The 20,580-nt window shown below is 42.4% G+C and overlaps 11 protein-coding genes across 11 annotated transcripts; 6 read left to right on the top strand and 5 right to left on the bottom strand.

Moving 5' to 3' along the window:
• Positions 1 to 19: 19 nt before the first annotated feature.
• Positions 20 to 1,294, bottom strand: PZF1 (Pzf1p; the record flags this gene model as incomplete). Its single annotated transcript, XM_003683050.1, has 1 exon — positions 20 to 1,294. One exon carries the CDS (start codon positions 1,292 to 1,294, stop codon positions 20 to 22), a length of 1,275 nt encoding a protein of 424 aa, XP_003683098.1.
• Positions 1,295 to 1,516: 222 nt separating this feature from the next.
• RPO26 (DNA-directed RNA polymerase core subunit RPO26) lies at positions 1,517 to 2,079 on the top strand (the record flags this gene model as incomplete). Its single annotated transcript, XM_003683049.1, has 2 exons — positions 1,517 to 1,536; positions 1,620 to 2,079. 2 exons carry the CDS (start codon positions 1,517 to 1,519, stop codon positions 2,077 to 2,079), a joined length of 480 nt encoding a protein of 159 aa, XP_003683097.1.
• Positions 2,080 to 2,136: 57 nt separating this feature from the next.
• MLC2 (Mlc2p) lies at positions 2,137 to 2,616 on the bottom strand (the record flags this gene model as incomplete). The annotated part of the gene is made up of 1 exon (XM_003683048.1): positions 2,137 to 2,616. One exon carries the CDS (start codon positions 2,614 to 2,616, stop codon positions 2,137 to 2,139), a length of 480 nt encoding a protein of 159 aa, XP_003683096.1.
• A 127-nt stretch (positions 2,617 to 2,743) lies between these two features.
• Positions 2,744 to 6,937, top strand: SKI3 (SKI complex subunit tetratricopeptide repeat protein SKI3; the record flags this gene model as incomplete). Its single annotated transcript, XM_003683047.1, has 1 exon — positions 2,744 to 6,937. The coding sequence occupies one exon, from the start codon at positions 2,744 to 2,746 to the stop codon at positions 6,935 to 6,937; it is 4,194 nt and encodes a 1,397-aa protein (XP_003683095.1).
• A 57-nt stretch (positions 6,938 to 6,994) lies between these two features.
• Positions 6,995 to 8,893, bottom strand: RPC82 (DNA-directed RNA polymerase III subunit C82; the record flags this gene model as incomplete). The annotated part of the gene is made up of 1 exon (XM_003683046.1): positions 6,995 to 8,893. The coding sequence occupies one exon, from the start codon at positions 8,891 to 8,893 to the stop codon at positions 6,995 to 6,997; it is 1,899 nt and encodes a 632-aa protein (XP_003683094.1).
• Positions 8,894 to 9,575: 682 nt separating this feature from the next.
• On the top strand, positions 9,576 to 10,676 carry QCR2 (ubiquinol--cytochrome-c reductase subunit 2; the record flags this gene model as incomplete). The annotated part of the gene is made up of 1 exon (XM_003683045.1): positions 9,576 to 10,676. The coding sequence occupies one exon, from the start codon at positions 9,576 to 9,578 to the stop codon at positions 10,674 to 10,676; it is 1,101 nt and encodes a 366-aa protein (XP_003683093.1).
• A 377-nt stretch (positions 10,677 to 11,053) lies between these two features.
• Positions 11,054 to 12,508, top strand: TDEL0H00220 (uncharacterized protein; the record flags this gene model as incomplete). Its single annotated transcript, XM_003683044.1, has 1 exon — positions 11,054 to 12,508. One exon carries the CDS (start codon positions 11,054 to 11,056, stop codon positions 12,506 to 12,508), a length of 1,455 nt encoding a protein of 484 aa, XP_003683092.1.
• A 471-nt stretch (positions 12,509 to 12,979) lies between these two features.
• On the top strand, positions 12,980 to 15,106 carry TDEL0H00210 (uncharacterized protein; the record flags this gene model as incomplete). Its single annotated transcript, XM_003683043.1, has 1 exon — positions 12,980 to 15,106. One exon carries the CDS (start codon positions 12,980 to 12,982, stop codon positions 15,104 to 15,106), a length of 2,127 nt encoding a protein of 708 aa, XP_003683091.1.
• Positions 15,107 to 15,636: 530 nt separating this feature from the next.
• On the top strand, positions 15,637 to 16,608 carry THI4 (thiamine thiazole synthase; the record flags this gene model as incomplete). The annotated part of the gene is made up of 1 exon (XM_003683042.1): positions 15,637 to 16,608. The coding sequence occupies one exon, from the start codon at positions 15,637 to 15,639 to the stop codon at positions 16,606 to 16,608; it is 972 nt and encodes a 323-aa protein (XP_003683090.1).
• Positions 16,609 to 17,285: 677 nt separating this feature from the next.
• TDEL0H00190 (uncharacterized protein) lies at positions 17,286 to 18,119 on the bottom strand (the record flags this gene model as incomplete). Its single annotated transcript, XM_003683041.1, has 1 exon — positions 17,286 to 18,119. One exon carries the CDS (start codon positions 18,117 to 18,119, stop codon positions 17,286 to 17,288), a length of 834 nt encoding a protein of 277 aa, XP_003683089.1.
• Positions 18,120 to 19,588: 1,469 nt separating this feature from the next.
• Positions 19,589 to 20,362, bottom strand: TDEL0H00180 (MARVEL domain-containing protein; the record flags this gene model as incomplete). The annotated part of the gene is made up of 1 exon (XM_003683040.1): positions 19,589 to 20,362. One exon carries the CDS (start codon positions 20,360 to 20,362, stop codon positions 19,589 to 19,591), a length of 774 nt encoding a protein of 257 aa, XP_003683088.1.
• Positions 20,363 to 20,580: the final 218 nt, after the last annotated feature.

Here is a 20,580-nt window from a genome sequence, read left to right as displayed (position 1 = left end):
CAAAGATCAGGAACAATGTCTAACTATTTGTCAGCTTCGCATTCTTCTCATCATTTGCAACTTGTGAATCATCAAAAGCTTCGTCTTCTCTGTGACCAGCACTTGCTTCGTTCCTAGATGATTCCATTTTTTCTTTCAAAACTTTCAATTTCAATTGATGAATCTTATGTTTATCCAAGTGCTTTTGAAATTTCTCCTCGGTTTTGAAGGTTCTGTAACATTTGTCATAAGGACACCTCAATTTTCTCCCAACTGTATTCAATAAAAGGTGTAGTCCTCCTTTACCTTCTGCGAAATATTGGTGCAGTTTAGCTTGACTCTTGAGCAGCCCCATTTCACTGATTTTTCGTCTCTTTACCTGTTGATTAGAGATCTCCGTCGCTCTATCGAAATCTCGCTCGTCAATTATTCCTACTGAGCGGGTTTGCTCTACCAACAACTTAGCGTGCTCCTCGATATGCTCTTGGGCGTAGTGTTCTAACATAGATGATTTCCTTGCAAAAGACATATTATCACAAATTTGACATTTCCAGTTCCTGGTGACCAAGCTCTCGTCGTGTACTTTCATGTGCATTTGAAGACCACTCTCTCCGACACAAGGTTTCTCACACACGGGACATCGCAGTTTTGGATGGTCACTTTTGACATGGGTCTGAAGTTGAGACCACGTCTTGAAACTTTTGGCACAACTTGCAAAAGAACATTGATACGGATTCTCTAGGACTGGGTTATGATGCTTTACCATATGGTTTTGGAGCCTATACGGCCTCTGGAACTCCTTGTTACAAATCTTGCAGCTCAATTTCTTTTCATGAACCGCTAGTATGTGGGACCTCAGTTGAGGATGTTTGTAAAAGGACTCGTTGCATTCATCGTAAGGGCATTTGAATGATTTAGTGTGAGTTATCTCATGCCTCCTTAATTGCTGCCCAGTGGTAAACCCTTTTCCGCAAGACGAGCAGTGAAGAGGCTTATCCTGGGAATGGACATACACATGACGTTCCAGGTGGCTCTTCTTTGAGAATGACCTGTGACACTCGTCGCATATATACCGTTTCTTCCCTTGATGTACAACTTCCTGGTGTTCTGTCAACAAAGAAGGTCGTGTAAAAGCCTTGTTGCAGCCATCGTAATCGCAGAAATAACTTTTGGCCCTAGCAGTAGAAGCTGTGGAGGATGTAATACTTGAAAGCGAATTCAAACTATCGGAGGTATTTGACCTGGACAAACAAAATGATCCGGGATCTTTTAACTCCTCAATTTCTCCCTTTACATCTCGCAGGTCCGTAAGCATCCCAGCTACCAGTTAAGCCGAACAGAGTCCTTCGAGAATTGTTTAGGTTGGCGATGGCGATGAGTTGTCTCTTCATATTGCATAAGGACTTGGCATCAAACGTGTAATATGACTTGAGTTTTCAATATTGAAAAATTTTGAAATTTATCACCAATAGACATTTTGAAAGACCATCGCCTAAATTTGAAGGTGTTGAAGTGATTTGACTCAAGCCAGTTATCAATGTCTGACTACGAAGAAGTGTAAGTTTGAGTTATTCTGTGTTTGAAGTTTTTTTAATGCTTTTTTTACTAACTGAGAAGCAAACAATTGCGTAAAATAATAGTTTTAATGATGGTGCGGAAAACTTTGAAGACTTTGACGTAGAACATTTCTCCGATGATGGAGAGTTTGGTGGTCCTAACGTCAATGGCGGATCCGAGGCTCCCGGCGAAGTCAAGGCCGAGAATGGCCATACTGTTATCACTGGTGGGAATGGACCGGACGACTATCAAAATCATGAACAGACTAGGAGGAAGACCTTAAAAGAGAAAGCTATTCCTAAAGACCAGAGGATCACCACGCCATACATGACAAAATATGAGAGGGCTAGAATTCTCGGGACCAGAGCATTGCAAATATCCATGAATGCCCCAGTGTTTGTGGATTTAGAAGGTGAGACTGATCCGTTGAGAATCGCCATGAAGGAGTTGGCTGAAAAAAAGATTCCATTGGTCATAAGAAGATACCTACCAGATGGATCATTCGAAGATTGGAGTGTGGAAGAACTAATTGTAGATTTATAAGATTCGACCAGCAAAAGTATTACGGCACATAATTGTATAATATAAACACTAGAAACGTCAATCGGAGATCATATCCATGAATTGAGAGCCCTTGAAGGTCTTGCCCTCCACCACCTGGTTTCTAGCCGTAAAATCCTTGAATATTTTTTCAAATTCCGATTCTGGATCCTGGAAGCCTGCTTCCCTCAACTGCTGCACTAGCTCATCCAATGGTATCTGTAGGTCGTCATTCCCTGAGAGCGTTTTGAGGCAGTCAATTATTTCGGAATCTTCAGGAAATTCACCCACCGTTTTACTCATGACCGCCAAATATTCTGGGAACGAAATCCCGTTCTTATCCTCAGACCCTTCTACTTGCAACATTTCGTTTGCTTGTTCATCTGTTAGTTGTTTGCCAATACTTCGATACATAGTTTTTAGATCTTTCTGTGAGACTCTACTGTCCCCGTCATCGTCGAGCATTTGGAATGCATCTTTCAATGTTTTGATGTGGTTCTGGCTAAGCTGACTGAAATTTAGAGACTCGCTACTTTGCATAGGTTCGTTTGCCTCTTCTTGTAGTGTTTACATTATATCATTTGCTGTTTTTCCCATTCACTATGTAAAATAAAAAACAAGAATAGTAAAATCTAGGTCAATCCAAAACTGTTAAAGGATAACCACCATGTCAACGGTAAAGGAACTCTTGAAGGAGGCAAAGACTGAGCTGGCTAGAGAGGACTATGAAGAAGCTGTCAGTATATCGAAAAAAGTGCTGAATCTCGACCAATCTAACTATTTTGCTCAGGTATTCCTAGGTAAGTCATACTCCTGCATTGAAGGAAAGAGTAAGGATTCTGTTGAACACTATAAAGCAGCCATTGAGCTAGCTCCAGACAATCTACTGGCCTGGAAGGGTCTCATCCAATTTTTGAACAGTCCAAATATAGTGCCCGACGTGGTATCTTACGATGAATACTTCGATCTCAGTAGTGAATACGCCCGACTGTTACTTGAACAAGAACAATCGCAAGTGGAACTAATTCATAACATACGCACATTCATCAAGAAAGTCCCAGGTAGTAAGGAATCCTTCCTTTGGCATATGATCCCTGGTTCGCCAACGGCGGAAAGACTTGGCCGCCATTTAATTACTCCTCAGGAGGCTCTAAGAAAACTAATTTCGATTTTAGATGCAAATCAAAAGGTTCATATCTCAAAGATTGTCAGTCGTGAGAGGTTAAAGTTGAGCGCTCAGGATCCCGAGTACCAGATGAAAATGAACTCTCTGGCTTGGGATGTTTACAAGGATTCAAGGATCGAGTTTCTGTACAATCAGCTGGTGAACATTACTGATGATGATGATTTGAGAGCTGAACTTGAGAGTGAATGGTTAGAATATAGAATTTTGGTACTCAAATCCATGCCTAAAGAGTTGAAAAGCTCATATTTTATAGACGTCAAAAGAATGGTAGAAGACATGGTGTTGGTGGATCATAGGTCACCGTTAGCATGGAAATTGTTTTTCGAATGGCAAGATTACTCAGATCTAGATAATATGGATCAGCAACTCATCTTGAAATTTTTCAAGAAATTTCCCATAGAGCCCTTGGCAATCATACTTTATGCTTGGTTATCGTCAATCTTTTCGAAATATGATATGAAGAAGCTCAATATTACACCTAATCAATCGATAGAGCACGAAGATGCCCGAGATTTGGCTGACTTCGATGAGGGCGAAAAGAATGCCCTCAATGAAATGATGGAGAAGGAGAACGAGGTTGCAGGTCTTTTAGAAGAAGAAGTTGTTGATGCGTTGCTCGAAAATATATCAAAAGCTCAAAACAGTATCCTCGCTAATCGTGTGGTTTCGCAGTACTACGTCTATTCAAGAGAGTATGAAGCTGCCTTACCATACGTTAAAACTGGTATATCTGTGATTGCATACAAAATCAGAGATTTGGGGGGTCGATTCGTCAACTCTAAGAAGCAATTTACCTTGAGTCTAGCGATTTTATATACTTACATTGATGCTCCGAAGAATCATAATGCGGCAATGAGCTTATTCGAAAAGGTGCTGACAGATGATCCAGAAAACACACATGCAAAGTTGGGGAAAGGCCTAATTTTTGTTGAAAGAGAAGAATGGGCCAATGCGAATGCTTTACTGAATGAAGTTGCTCTGGAGTTTCCAAATAATATGGAGGTGATGTCTGAACTGGGATGGAATGAAGCACAGCTTGGTAATTTGGAACATGCCTTGTCTATCTTCAAGAGTGTTTTAGAGAATATTGAGGGAACGGACCTTCGTGCGGTTGAATTCAGAGCTTTGAATATATGGAGACAAGCTAAAGTGCATATCATGATCGAACAACGGGAGCCAACCAAAGACCACGATAACGTGAGATATGCTTTTAAGCAGCTGGTGAGCTCTATTAAAATCTTGGATACATTTTCTGCCAGTTATTCCACTCTGGGTGATATTTACTCAATCTTCTTTTCGGATAAGGCCAGAGCTTTTAAGTGTTATTACAAAGCTTTTGAACTTGATGCGGGGGACATCGTTGCTGCCAAGTACATGTCGGAAAACTATGCTGATTTGTCTAACTGGCAAGCTGCCTCCACTGTTGCGAAAAGGCTGTTGGGCTCAGAAAAGGCTAAACGGAAATCAAAAGAAGTTAATTGGGCATATAGGGTTGTGGGGATATTTTACCTAGAAACTCAAGAAGAAGCATCTTCTATTGAATGGTTTCAATCTGCTCTACGAATTGACCCCAAAGATGTTGAGTCATGGGTCGGTTTAGGTCAAGCATACTACGCTTGTGGTCGTATTGAAGCTTCTATGAAAGTTTTTGAAAGGGCTTTGGAATTAGATTCTGAGCATCAGCATTGTCGGTACCTCAAGGCACAATCGTTGGCAGCTCTTGGTCAGTTTGTTGATAGTATTCAAGTCTTGAGAGATATCGCGGCTGTTGCCCCATCAGAAGAGATTTATCAGGTTGCACTAGCTAGTGCATTGGTGAGTTATGCACTTGATCTTTATTCTCAAGGACTTTTAAAGAAGGCGATGTCAGTTGCTGAAAATGTAATCGAGGTACTTCAGTACGCAACCACAGAATTAGGATGTCACGCACAGAACTTATGGCTGGCACTGATGAGGTCATTGAATCTCTATGTGCTAGTCGCCTCGGAAGTTGATAGACTACCTATAGAGTCCTTAGTCTCAATCTGCAATAGCGCTAAAATATCAGATTTTACTAAGGAGCTTGACGATCAAGATGAGGTCACATTGGATAACTTGCTTTCTGGGAATGACGATAGTAACATATCCATTGCTTGTAAGTTCTTGATCCTATCAGCCAAGTATGCGGTCTCTACAGCCGCTTTTGATCAGCTCCCTAGGACCGCAAGGTCGTCGCTGTGGTATAATGTTGGGAGCGCGGAGCTGACAGCCTACAATATTTCTAAACAAATGAACTATAGGGACGCCGCTATCACTTCTTACAAGAAATCTATCCAATACCAATCCAACACACCCGAATCGTGGATCGGTTTGGGGATAGCAACTATGGACGTTAACTACAGGGTTGCACAACATTGCTTTATCAAGGCCTCTGCACTTGCGCCCAAGGAATTGGATGTGTGGTTCAATCTAGCAATGCTGGCTTTAAAGAACAACGATGTGGAGTTTGCGAGAGAAGTGCTCAAGAGGTCCCAAAGTCTTTCTCCGCAAAGTTCCTCACCATGGTTAGGGATTGCTCTCATCAACGAGAGGGAAGGAGATCTTGTGGAAAGCTACAAAATGTTTGGTCATGCATTCGTACTGTCCAATGGGAGATCCAAGGCAGCTCAACTGCTTTATGCAAAAAGCGTTCTCCAGCATCGTATCGGTAATTCGACCGATGAGAGAGACCTAGAGGTTGTCGAAGAATTGACAGCGGCGGCCTATGGTCTAGACCAATATTTCAAAGAGAACCCTGATGACGACTTCGCCCTCCAATGTGCTCTACTCATCTTTGAAAGGCTCCGCATATTCTCTAAAGCGCAAGATGCTGCGTTGAAACTGGCAGAATCTTTGGAAGCAAAGTTTGAGAGAGCTCAAGACGAAAAAGCTCTGTTCAATTATGCTGTTATCAAGTCACAAACTGCTCGTATCCAGTTAGGCTTTGGAAATTATACGGCGGCCATTGATGATGCGAATGTATCTCAAAGTGTTTTGACGGAATTCGATGATGATGAGAGATCCACGGTGACTCTATCGAACCATGTGTCTCTGGCGTTGGCGTATTTTTTCTCTGGTGACTTTGACGAAACTTTACAGCATCTTCAGGAGCTGTTAAAGTTATCAAAAATCTCCAGGCATCTAATAATCTTGATAGCGAAGATTCTGTATGAGGTTGGGTCAGATGACGCAAAAGATATTGCCTTGGAAGAGTTGATGGAGTATGTGGGAGTTAATGGAGCCGATCTGCCAGTAAGTCTCACAATTGCGGCAATATCCATACTTGAAAATAGGAAAGGTGATCTGAATACCATTCTTGCCGAGTTTACTGAACTACCTCTGTCAGATCTCATCGCCGACAAACACAGAGATGTTCCTTATTTGATAGAGCAGATAAAGAACCGTCTTGAAATACAGACCGACGCGAAAAGCACATGGCAAAGAGCTTGCTTCCTATTCATGAATGATCATAAGGCTTGGTTGTCTGTTGACCAGAAGATTGAACAAAGAATTAGTGCTGATGGTCAGAATAAGGTCACAGCTCAGCAGCTAAGTGAGTCCTACTGCGCTCAGAGAGACTTAAGAACTATTCAAAGAAGTCTGTTCCTCTGCCCCACTAACCTTACGGCTCTACAATCTTTAAGACAGTGTTTCTAGATGAAGTGAGTTAACTTTAATGTCTATAGAAGGTATATTAATACAATAATTTGTGATTCAAAAGAGCTTAAAAACTTCCCACAATGACAGAACCCTACACATACGAGTAATGATGTTCAGCTCACGTTCGTTCACCATCTTCAATTGATTAAGTTCACTGGGCAGAAGAAGTTCAGTCTCCCTTCCCTTGACGTCATCTCTATTAGCTTTTGTCAAAAGGTCAACATTTTGCTCCTTTAACTTCTCCTTTTTGTATAAGAGGTTCCCTATATTCCAAGCTAGATTTTGTTTCATAAAATCATAGGCATGCCTCTCCTTTGATCTGAAGAGAAACACAGCTCTCGATGCGGCTCTATCTGCGGTTCTGGGAACTTCTTGTATTTCAACTACATTGTATTTCACCAATGAAGCAATTGTAGATCTAATATCCTTCTCCTTCATGAGTGCTGTTGAGTTGATGACCTTCTCGGAGATTAAACTATTGGCACAGACGCACCGGCGTATACGCATAGCAGAAGGACCCAAAGTTGATGCTAGTAAGTAGTCGTATATCGATGACCTGAGCACGGGTACTAATTTGGAGTAAGGAACGTAGTAAACACCTGGTCTTGTTTCCTTCAAGAATGGTATGCTGGAGGATGCTAGTAATTTTAAATGGTTAGTAATGAGAGAAGCGGAATGTGGATCTGCGTCATCTTCATCTATATCATCAAGATCGAGATTGATATCTTCTTCACCATCATCCTCTTCCTTTACAGAGTTGGGTAATGCTGGAATGACAAAGCCGTCTTCGGTCTTTAGTCTCTTTGTAGATTGAGAATCACTTGCTCCACGGGAAGCCTTATCTCTTTTTGTGCTTGACACTATGCTACCACGAAGATCTAAACTTGCTGGCAAGTACTTTGAAATGTCTAAGGCGTTAAATGCAATGCCCTGTGTTTTCTCCTCTGCAAGTTCCAACTCTTCCTCGATGGCCTTCGCCTCGTCTAATTCTTGAAGTATACCAGTTTGTGTTAACGGATCTACTAATGGAGGTGTTTTCTTTTCAGTGAGTTTTAAAGCAACTTTGTAAATTTCGGCTGAGATAGATCCGATTCTAGTGCCGACATATTTGACCAAATGCTTTGATCTTCTTGTCTTAAGAAACCTTTCCAAATTTACAACCAATGGTACGGTGTTTACAACGCTCCTTAGTGAAGTCTCCGGATCAACTGTGAGGATGGAAGAAGTGTCCCTAGCGGCATTTGTGAGCCTTTGAAATTCAATCTTGGCTTTGCCTTTTGCCTCAGTTCTCTTTTTCAAATCAGAAAGAGTGGAAGTCCTTGGGATAGCATTGTATTCCTTGAGGTACAGATGGTTCCAAAGGTCACTTATTGGTGTATAATGCAATTTGGTCAAAGGCGATAGGAATTCGTTTTCACAGAGCTGTACAAAGACAGATATGATCTCGTTCTTAGAATCCTTGCAGTTTTGCAAAAAATCTTCAGTCGTAACAGAACCTAATGTGAGGATATTCTGCATGATTTGAGCGGCCAACTTTGATTGTTGGAACTGTTGGCTCACTTCGTCTATAATCAGTCCGGAATACAAAAATAGAAGAAGCCCATCTTCATTGGCATAGTAATAAGTTATTGTTCTACCTGTTGGCGTTGTCTCTTCCCAGTATTTGACGCATCTCAATTGGATCAATGAAACCAGTGTTGTTCTAATGCTTCTGGTATCCAGATCAGGCAGTCTCTCTTGAATCTCAAAAACACTCAATCTGCCTTTTGATAGTAAAACATCAATAATCGATGATGCCCTTTCACCCAAGTGGAATCTGGCCAATTCTGTATACAGAAACCACTCGGGACTTAACGTTCTCTGTTCAAGCGAAGAAATTGTCACTGTGTCATCATTTGGACCCGGTTGAGTGGTAGACACCTGGGGATCCCCTACGGGTGCTACTGAAGTCATAACAAGCTTGCAGATTGAGCAATCCTTAGCCCTTTTTAAGCTCATCGAGTTTAATATTGATCATCGAACCGACCAATTTTTCATTGAAAAATTGTTAGCCGTCACGTGCCATTAGCGTTTACTCGCGACGACCACAGTAAATCAACGATACAGCAATGGAAGCCACTCAACCACTCTGTCTCCTTCACAAGTGGTAATGTCTTTGGTTTTTGGGGCGTATAAACATCACTCTTACGATTCGGAACCCATTAAGACACCAATTACAAGAATACAAATCACCGCATTACGCATAATGCCGAAGCCAATTACGTCCTGCACATGAGGATACTTGTAGCATCTCAATTGATAATCTGCCATAGCTCAATGGCTTGTCAATGGTTCAATACACTACACAAGTGTGATGGTAGCGCCGCGGGTCACAGCAAACGACCCAATCACAACGCTGCAAATTTTCCACCACCAAAGTTTCCAAATAGGCTGGCAACCCAGCAAGCAGTAGGCAGAGAGTTCCACAGTGACCATGCCGATAGTTCCCATCGAGTAAGATGCCTTGGAAGGGTTGATTGAATTGAATCTCTTGAATTGTTGTTACATGCGCGTAACGTCTTGTACTTGAATTGTTTCTCTCTCTTTAACAGTTCTGTGAATCACGGAGAAACGATAGACTTCAAAGAAAGCAAGGATGTCCACCAGATTACAATTTGCCAAGCAAGCATTGAGACGTTATACCGTGAGTGCCACTGATGGATCCGGTAAGATCTCTTCTTTAGCCGTCAAGGTTCATGCCGGTTCTAGATACGCCACTAAGGACGGTGTCTCTCATCTTTTGTCAAGATTTAACTTCCAGAACACTAGTGGTAAATCTGCATTAAGATTGGTTAGAGAATCTGAATTGTTAGGTGGTAAATTTGAGTCTAGTGTGAGTAGAGAATATATTACTTTGAAAGCTACTTTCTTGAAAGAAGACTTGCCATACTATGTCAATGCTTTGGGAAATGTTCTATACAAGACTTCATTTAAAGCTCATGAATTGAAAGAAACTGTTCTTCCAGCTGCGCACCACGATTTGCTAGTCGCACAAACCTGCCCACTGAAGAAGGCTGAAGAATTGTTGTATAATGTGACTTACAGAAAAGGTCTAGGTAACACTGTATTGTACGATGGTGTCGAGAAAGTTACTTTGGAAGACATCAAGGAGTTTGCCGACAAGGTTTACACTAAGGAAAACATCGAGATTGTGGGCCACGGTGTCAACGAAGCTGATTTGAAGAAATTCGTTGCTGACTCACTATTGAGCTCTTTGCCAAATGGTACTCCATTGGCCGCCTCCGTGGCTCCAAAGACATACTCTGGTGAATCCAGAGCTAGATTTGCTGATGCGGACTCTGTCGCTGCCATTGCTGTACCAGTGACTAAGGAGAAATTCGGTCAATACGAAGTGCTAGCCCGTTACCTGACTTCACCACTATCAGACCTATCCTCTGTCGTCCACTCCGCTAAATTGCAGAGATTCCAAGACGCTGGGCTATTCGCCCTCTACGTCAAGGGCCCAGACGCCGCAACCGTTGCCCAGGACCTCAAGAGAGTTGTCTCTGAGCTAAAGAAGGGCAAGGACCTATCTGTCGCCAAGGAATACGCTGCTTTGAAGATCGCTTTAGACAACGACGGTTGTTCCGTGCCAGCTGAACTCAAGATCGACAATGTTGGCAACTTTAAGCTAGGTGACTTCAACTACGTCGCTGTCGGTGACGTCTCCAAGCTGCCTTTTGCAGACGAGTTGTAAAAACATCCATGCAAATAAACCATATATGACGACTCTATATAACAAGCACAGTATTATTTATTCACCAACATTCAACTAGCCAATAAGCAGATCTCATTACATAAACGGAAACCGGTGATAGCGCCGTTCTTACGTGTTTTTTCATCTTTTGCATCTGGCCAGACGAAACTTGCGAATTCTGCAGAAAGATGCCTTGCTAGTTCCAAAAAGTCACTACCTTGTGGTGGCTTACCTGCAGTAAGTTGCAGCTCGGCACATGCACAGTTTCTTGTTGAAAGAAGAAACCTTCTTCCGCTCGAGAGGGCGTTCTTGACTTTTAGATTACTTTAAGTATATATAGTAGCTATTCTGGAAGGATTGACATGGGCTCTTGATGAATGTGGAAAAGATCAACGATGTCAGCCAAGTATACTTCGATGTACAATGCCGAAGAGGGCGAAGAGTTTCGTGATCCGGAGAATGTGTCTTTAGTCGACAAGAACGGGCTAGCAGATGCTACTACGGTGACCAGCTCGTGTAATGCCGATGAAGAGGAGTTCAATCAAAATTTTAGGACTTGCTCTTGGCAACATACTGCAGGGCTTATGTTGTCAGAGTACATCGTGTTGGCGATTATGTCCTTCCCATGGTCTTACTCTGTGCTAGGGCTGGTCCCAGGTCTAATTCTTACAGTGTTCGTGGCTGTCACTGTGCTGTATACTGGGTTGATTATAACAGACTTTTGCGAAAGATTCCCTCACTTGAGAAATGTCTGTGATATTGGACAGTATCTGCTGGGAGGAGGTAGATGGGCTTGGTACGCCACTGCTTTTTGTTTCCTGGCGAACAATACTTTAATTCAAGGTCTGCATGTTTTGGTTGGAGCCAAGTATCTCAATACTGTCACTAACCATTCTATCTGTTCTGTTGGATTTACTGCAATTGTAGCGGGTATCTCAATGATCTTCTCGCTACCTAGAACGTTTTCCGCAATGTCCTGGGTTGGTTACTTCTCTGCTGCTACTATGTTCATCGCTGTTGTGCTTGCAATGGTCTTTGCAGGTGTACAGGGCCACCCTGACAAGTTCGATGGTACTCCCGTGGTCTTCAGAGCTTTCCCAGCTGAGGGAACTTCGTTTGTGGATGGTATGAGTGCGTTCCTAAATATCGTGTACACTTTTGTGGGACAGATTACTTACCCCCAATTTATCTCTGAGATGAAGAACCCTCGTGAGTTCAAGAAAGTGCTATGGATCGTTACGACTTGTGAAGTTATCATCTTTGCCTTAGCTGGGTCTATCATGTACGTCTATGTCGGTAACGCATACATGACTGGTCCTGCGTTTGGTTCTTTGATCAGAAAATACAAGATCATCTCCTTCTCATTTGCCATTCCAACTATTATCTTTGTTGGTGCACTATACGCCAATATCTCTGCCAAGCTAGTATACGATCAGATCTTCAAGAACACTCGTCACCGTTATTCATGGACCAGCACCAGCTGGATTTTCTGGACTTTAGTGCTATTTATGACCTGGGTTATGGCGTTTATCATCGCAGAAGTGATTCCATTCTTCTCCGATTTGCTATCCCTGATGTCCTCATTGTTCGACTGTTGGTTCGGATTCGTATTCTGGGGTCTCGCTTACATTCGACTAAGAAAGGTGAAATATGGTGGTCATTCGAACCTAACGAAATGGGAGAAATTAAACTACGGTATTTCTTACTTTCTGATAGCTACGGGTCTCTATATCCTAGGCCCCGGTCTCTATGCCTCCGTGCAAAGTATCATCAATAACTACAAGGCTGATGCTTACGGGGGTGTTTTTAGCTGTGCTTCTAACGGAATTTGATCTTTATGTACTATAGCCTAATTTGTAAAGTTAATATCAAGAAACGATTAACAATAGTCCCCGATTATTTTAAATCCGGAAGATCTCTGCAAGACCGATCCAACGCTTGGCAAATCGGCCCAAATTTATCTTCTTCTGTTCTGGCCAGCCAGGCCCTGCTTTTACAACTACTACTCAAAAAGACCCGCGTCAGACGCGAACTACAATGGTTCTTGCAGCCTTTTAACGGTGACTTTCACACGCTCGCCATATTACAGCCACCGATGCATTCTACGTTATTTTTTTTTTTTTCACAATCATCTCGATCTGCTGAGAAGGACGTAATTTCGTTGGGCCATTCCCTTGTCTATCTCTTAATCAAAAAAATTTTAGCAAAATAAAAAACATCAAAGGATTTCGAGATCTGTCTGTTGGTTTACCTTTGTTGACTGATTTATCTGTTGATCGAGTCCTGTGGGAGTGTGTGTGACAATGGGATCTTCGAGAAAGCCCACTTTTAGACAAAAGGCACAGGATGCCGTTGGTCTTTTATCAACTGAAAAGGTATCTCGATCGGCAAAATTCTTCCAAGGTTGGTTTGCGAATTTTTGGTCAAGATTGAGTATGCTCCTATTCAGAAGACGTTCGAATTTCTTACTGTTATTGCTGATTATTGTAGGTGCATTGGTCACCAGGGTCGCTGTTACGACACCACAACATTTTGACCGTCTTTATGGAAGCAAGTCTTTGCGTAATACGGATTTCGTCGAACGTAAGCCTGAGTTGTTGCATGTAGATATCTCTGAGTTGCTCAAACGTCGTCAATGGAGTAGTTCGCCAATTACTGAGCGTATGTTGAATCAAGAGTATCTCAGCGAAAAAGTAACTGGGTTCGTCTCGAACTTGGATTTGAGTAAATTGCTGACTAAGAAGGGCAAGAAATCTGAGAAGGAACGCCAAAAGATAGAATCGAAATTGAACCTGAACCAGTATAAGGACCTGGCTACGTGTCCCGATTTGGCTTACATCTCCCAGGTCTACCACTCGAAGGATAAGATACTTTTAGAGGATGATTTGAAAGAATGTAGACGTAAGCTATTAGAAACCCCAAGTTTCCTATGGACTGCAGTCAAGGATGAGGAAGATGAGAAAGATATGACGGAAAATGAGGTTGTTCAAAAAAGATGGTTCCAATTCGGTACATCTGCAGTTTGGTTAGAGAGTGAACAATGTTATTTGGCATATTCAAGAGTCATCTATTCAACTATCGGTGTTAGAAGTCAACCTCGTGTGTCCTTGGTGAGAGGACAGGCATTCGATAAGAACTGGAAAGAGATCAAGGGGAAGAGAATCCCTTACGTTGACGTTCCAATACCAGATGATATGGAAGAATCATTGAAGAAAATTGACCATGAACTTGGTATTAGAGATTGTTCCGATCTGCCTTCTGACTCTTCAGCTCACGATACTTGTGTTGTTGAGAACGCTAAGAATAGACTAGTTGCTCAATCAAGGAAAGAACGTATTCTTTCCAAGTACTACATGACGTATCCGGCAATTGTGGACATCCCATTTGCTCCAGTAGGCGAATGGAAGGGACCAGAAGATCCACACGTTATTCTCCGTAAGGCCAACGGTTACGAAGAACCAGTGATTGTATTCAACATTTGGGACGATGAGCTATCCAGAAGAATCATGGTGACCCACATGCCTCAAAGAAAGATTGATCCTTTATTAAAGATGAGCATTCTAGGTCGCGAACAAAGAGGTGTCGAAAAGAACTGGACACCATTTTTCCACAAGAATCTAGGTGAGAGCTCAATGTCTCGTGGTTTCATTCATTTCATCTACAGCTTTAGTCCCTTAGAGATCTTGAAGTGTTCGCTGAACGATGGTTTCTGTGAGCTGGTCTTTGGGGCTGAAACCTTGCGGATCAAGGAGGAAAACAGATTTGGCGGTTTCAGAGGTGGCACACAGTTCGTTTCCCTACCAGATGTCCTGCCCCAAATCAAGGGTCAACAGATCTGGGTCGGTTTCCCCAAGCAACACATCGAGGGATGCGGGTGCGCCGATGCATTCTACCGTCCAATGTTCAGTATCCTGGTCGAACACGACGGTGTCTACAGTCAGGAACTCTTGGTACCAGCTCTAGGTTTCAACATCGACGTACTATCATGGGATCTTACCGATACATACTGTGACGAAAAAAATGTCATCAGTCCAAACTCAATCGCCCAATGGGATGTCATCAGACAGGACACACACACAAAGCAGTACGAGGATTACTTAACTTTAACCATCTCAGAATCAGATATAAACACCAGGGTCGTGACCTTGAAAGGTATGCTAAACTATATTCTTGGAATGTACAAGGAAAAGGAACTGCAAGAGAAATTCGAGATCAGCGATGAAGCTGACGTGATCATCGGTCAAACACTAAAATGTTTGAAAGATTCCGCTTTCGATTACTGTAAAGTCTACGGTGCAGACCATAAGAAGCCTGAAGAAGAAAAGGAAGAGGAGGAAGAAAATCATGAAGAAGAAGAACAACACCCAGAAGATAAAGAAAATAAAGAAAAAGAAGATGATCAAGCGGCAGAGGGTGAAGACGAAGATTAGTTATATCAAAGACATTTGTAGTCATGAACTCATTTTCAAGATCTGTAAAACTAATTAATTATTGAAAAATTTGAAAAAAAGCATAGTCTCGGCCGACAGTGTACACTCTGTTGAAAGAGAATGTCTCGAGGGCAGACGGCAGTCTTGATGAATAAATCTGCTTGAACAATAATGTAATGAGGTGGGCAACAATCTCTTTTCACATATTTATTCATGCTCCATAATTCATTAAGGTACAATGGCAATTGCGTGAATACAAGGTAAACGATAAGGGTTTGAAACTAATGACCGTATGAACGAGTGAATAAACTGATCCATTATTCGCATTGAATAGCCTACTATCAGTATTGATCCCAGTACGAGATCGTGTGTTTGATCCATTAATTGCATTCCAGATCGTGTGTTTGGCCCATTAATTGCATTCCAGAATTAATAAACGACCCAAGGTAATCAAACTAAAAAGTATAAATACAGGCCATGTCCACATACTAGACCTAACCTCTCCTCTACAAGAACACCACCATTCCAAAATGTCTACCACCACTCAAACCGAAACTGCCCAATTGCAATTGAACGCTGGCTCCATCCGTCACGCTTTGTCCGATGTCGTCAAGACAGATGACTGGTCTGACTTCAAATTCACCCCAATCCGTGAATCCACTGTCTCTCGTGCCATGACCTCCCGTTATTTCAAAGATTTGGACAAGCATGCCGTCTCCGATGTCATTATCGTGGGTGCAGGCTCCTCCGGTCTCTCCGCTGCCTACGTGATCGCCAAGAACAGACCAGACTTGACCGTTACCATCATTGAGGCTAGCGTAGCCTGCGGAGGCGGTAGTTGGCTGGCGGGAGCACTAATGAGCGCCATGATCATCAGAAAACCAGGTCATCTTTTCTTAGAAGAATTGAAAATTCCTTACGAGGACGAAGGTGATTATGTTGTTGTCAAACACGCCGCATTGTTTATCACCACTGTGATCTCTGAGGTCCTAAAATTCCCTAATGTCAAGCTTTTCAACGCTACCGCTGTTGAAGATTTGGTCACTAGACCAGATGGTCCAAATGGTGAACTTACCGTCGCCGGTGTTGTGACCAACTGGACTTTGGTCACTCAAGCCCACGGTACTCAGTGCTGCATGGATCCAAACGTCATCGAATTGTCTGGTTACAAGAACGATGGTACCCGTGATCCATCTGCCAAGCACGGTGTCATTTTGTCTACTACCGGTCACGATGGTCCTTTCGGTGCTTTCTCTGCCAAGAGAATCGTTTCTATCGATGAGAACCAGAAGTTAGGTGGTATGAAGGGTCTAGACATGAACCACGCTGAAGCTGACGTTGTCAAGAATGCTGGTAAGTACAACGGTGTCAACTCTATGTACTTTGCTGGTATGGAAGTTGCTGAGTTGGCTGGTTGTAACAGAATGGGTCCAACCTTCGGTGCTATGCTTGTCTCTGGTATCAAGGCTGCCGAGGAGATCTTGAAGCACTTTGCTGAATAGATAATTATGTACTAGCTTATTTGTTCAAACACAATTCATCGTTTCTCATTTATCACTTTTCAGTCAAGTTCGCCGAACTTTAGGTTGAAAATTATCAACAAAATCACATGCAAATTATTAAATAATTAGAGAACTACAAAGTGGTTAGCTTACCATATATCAAGTGCAAAATTATATCTTTCTCATTAGCTCTTATCATTTCAATAAACTTTTGGATCTCATACACAACATTTTGACCATCTTTCATCCTGAGAAGGTTGATCCGTTTCTCGGTGCAATAATCGTTTTTCACACGATCTCTTGCCTGCACTTTGAGAAACTTCTCAACCCCTCCCCAGGCCTCAACGGGCTCAAAATGTTGGATTCCATCAAATTCAATTATAAGATTGAACTGGTCAATATAGAAATCGCATCTCAGCGAATTTTGATACCGTAAATCAGGAAAAACCTTCTGTGGTTCAAACTTGTAATCCGTTGTTTGTAGCCATCTTTTTATTAATTTTTCATGTTTTGATTCACAGCACAACGAGCACCCGTATCCTTGCAGATGATTGATGGGCTTTTGGGAAAAGTATTTTGCACACTTTATGCAGTAAAATAGGGCCTCCTCTTCCAGGGTCTTGCCCAGAACGAGTTTATCGAACCTGTACGCTGGACCGTGAATTTCTTTAGACCTTTTAATGACCTCCTGGACTGAAATTCGCTTGCTCTCGAGGAAGCATGCAAAACAGTGGTACCCCCCCCTGACCGCGACGGCGAGTGTGCTCACCAGGGGCTTCCCAAAATTCTCCATGATCCCGGCAAACTATACGCATCTTCGACTTACTCCTTATGTAAGTAGATTTATCATATTCGAACTTACCTTTGTGCATGGATGATGCCTTCTTGACGAAGGCATCAAAACTCTGGCACGTTGCACATCCGATGCCTTTCAGGTGTGAGGTTGGAACGCATTTGTAGGATCCGTGAATTAAGCAAACGATCGTGACGCTTGAATAGTATTTTGTAAATTCAACCTGCGAGTAATCGTATTGGCTTCCATGTACTTCAATGGAAAGACTTATGAATTCCTCACCGTTAGTTGGTTTAACCAATGGACCAGGTGCCTTATTAAAGAAGCCGCATTTTTGACACCCGCTTCCTCTCAAGTGATAACTAGCCATTTGGATAAACTCGCCATGCAGCTCGCACTCAATCTTCACTTCGCTGTTGTAATCGATATAGACAGTATTGGGATAATTGTACCTGTTGTTGTGTTTCTTATTACAAGCTTCGATAAATAGCTCTGTAGTATAGGCAAAAGCCTTTTTGGTTCTTTCTCTGCCACATTTATTGCAACCACGTCCCTTTCGATGATGCTGAGCTGGTTGGCTTTGAACACCGTGAAGTGAACAGATATATTCTATCTTACTCTCCCAGTTAGTATATTTCGTAATAGAGTAATCGTATTTGTTGCCGTGTACTGCACGACATTCCTTGATAAATTGTTCCAGAGTCTTTTTCTGCGTCATGGCTTGTAATTTGAATGTTTCAGGTAGCTTTATGTTTCAAGCGATCTGATCTTCGAACAATGTAATCTTCTAATTTTAGAGGTAGTGAATACAAGCTTGAATCAATCAGCTGTGATGGGAAGAAATCTCTCCTTTTATACCTTTCCAGAATCTATTCTAGGAAGCTTGGCGGCTAGCTCGGCGGCTAACTGACGCGTCACAGTCCGAAATATAGAGAACCCCACAAGACGCCTAAACCCTGAACGCGGAACACGTAAGCCCTGATGAGTGCCATGGTTATCAGGGAGCCTGCTTACTAGTTTGGACGGACTTAAAATTCCTTATGAACTTGACGATTTCCGATATTTACACTGCATTCTGAAGTTCTGAAGAACTCCAACATGTCGCTTTCAATCACATGGCTGCTGGATGCATCTGGAAGAGGTTATTACATGTTCATAGTCTAATCATTTCGATTATTTCTCAATACTCGTCCTTCTGGCGATGTCGAGCATGCACTTTAGAAAACTTCTCGACACCTCCCCAGGCTTCCATGGGTTCAAAATGTTAGATGCCATCGAACTCAATAACAAGATTGAAGTCCTCATGATATTGCATCAAAGCGACTACTCACTCTAGGACGAACCTTTTGTGCTTCAAACATATAATCGATGGTCTAAAGCCTGCTTTCCATCTATGTTTCATGTTTTGACTCGCAGCATTAGAGCAACCATTGCTTGTTGATCGCCTTTTGATAGTAGTACACCAAGCATTTAATGCAATAAAACAAACCTTCCTCGCACAAGTTAATCAAATTTATTGGCATTCCCATGGATTTCATGAACCTGGGTTGACTGGCAGTGAGTCGTTTATTGTCACGCTAGCATGCGGGCAATGATACCATAACTGCGACCGGAATCTTCATGTGTCTGAAAATTGACGGGTATTTCGGCCTAGTCCTGATGCAAGTCGAATTATCTTCATCGAGAGATGCTGCCTTCTTGACGAAGGACTCATAATTCGCCGGGATGCCATTTTTACCTTGAAAGTTTTAATCTTGTTATTGAAGTAGACGGGATTCAACACTTTGAGCCCATTGAAGCCTGGGGAGGTGTGGAGAAGTTTCTCAAAGTGCAGGCCAAAGATCGCCTGAAGGACGAGTATTGCACCAAGAAACGAATAAACCTTCTCAGGATGAAAAATGTCAGAAGAGGTTTTTGAAGTTCAATCTTTTACTGATATGATTAGGTCGAATGATAAGGAAAGAACGATGTACTCAATACAAGATAGACGTAAAGATCGTCACCTTTATATGATTTGTAATTCTTAGTTCTGTTGATATTCTTTTTGTTTTAAGTTGGATGAACTTGAAACAACGCACTACAAAATCTGATGGCTTTATCGCGTTCAGCCTTGATCTGAGATTAGTTTCAAGGAGGTAGAAAGGGTATTAATTCGACTGCGAATATGGAGCTAAAAATATGTAGAAACTAGCGAACATGGGCGTTCAGTGGCACATCGATGGCCGGATCGGCTGTGGTAGTCAGGGTAGGATCCGGGATAATGGGTTCCGCAACCAGGGTTCCTTGAAACAAAGCTTGATCCGACTCTTCGATTGGTTTCTCTACACCGACAGGGGTCTCAACCGAAGACGCTGTAATCTGTCTATTGACATCTGCTTCAGGATCTGCTACCCAAGTATTAGAACTGTAAATAAGCAAACCAGTTCCCTGGTCGAACGTAGCATCAGCGTCCGATGCATAGCGCCACAAGTATGGTGCTCCGTGCGACGAAATTAGTGGAATCACACAATTTAGCACCAATAGTGTCAATGAAGCTGCATAAAGCACCATATTAAAGGCGCACATTGCAATGGCTGCTTTGGCTTCTCGACACCTGCTTGAGTAAAAATAAAAGGAACAAGGGGCCCCGCCAGCGAAAACTGCCATCGCGATAAATGCAGCAAACCACATAATCAACATTATGATCTCGGACACCAACAATGGACCAACCATAAAATAAGGCCCTCCAAAGAGAGTTCCCAAAAAGATCGCCAACAAGTAAACTAACGAGAAAACAGACACCGCAGTTGCATAAGCAACCTCTGAAGGAGCCTCATAAAAATCTGATGTACGTGCACATAGCGCCAAAGCCACTATGGTAAACAGTAACTGCAACACACGTATCACACGCGCCCAAACAAGCGATGAACACCATCCTACAGGTTTAGCCAACACCGTTGGCTGTGTCTTAACTTCTGACATCTTAAAGTAACCAGATAGCTTTGTAAGATCTCCCAGAGTCTCACTTATAGTGGTCTTCCAAAGCGGTAGATCTCATCTTTTTGTCCGTAAGACCGTATCTTTTTATACTGTTTATCTGCTGAGGCGACTGGACCCTGAAAAATACCTTAAAAGCAGCCAGCCGTATGGCTGAGTCAAGCATGACTGCAACAATAGATGATTAGGTTTTGAGTAGCTAT

This window comes from Torulaspora delbrueckii, chromosome 8, assembly GCF_000243375.1.
Source record: "Torulaspora delbrueckii CBS 1146 chromosome 8, complete genome".
NCBI classification, from domain to species: domain Eukaryota; kingdom Fungi; phylum Ascomycota; class Saccharomycetes; order Saccharomycetales; family Saccharomycetaceae; genus Torulaspora; species Torulaspora delbrueckii.
This window is presented reverse-complemented; position numbering and strand designations above follow the sequence as displayed.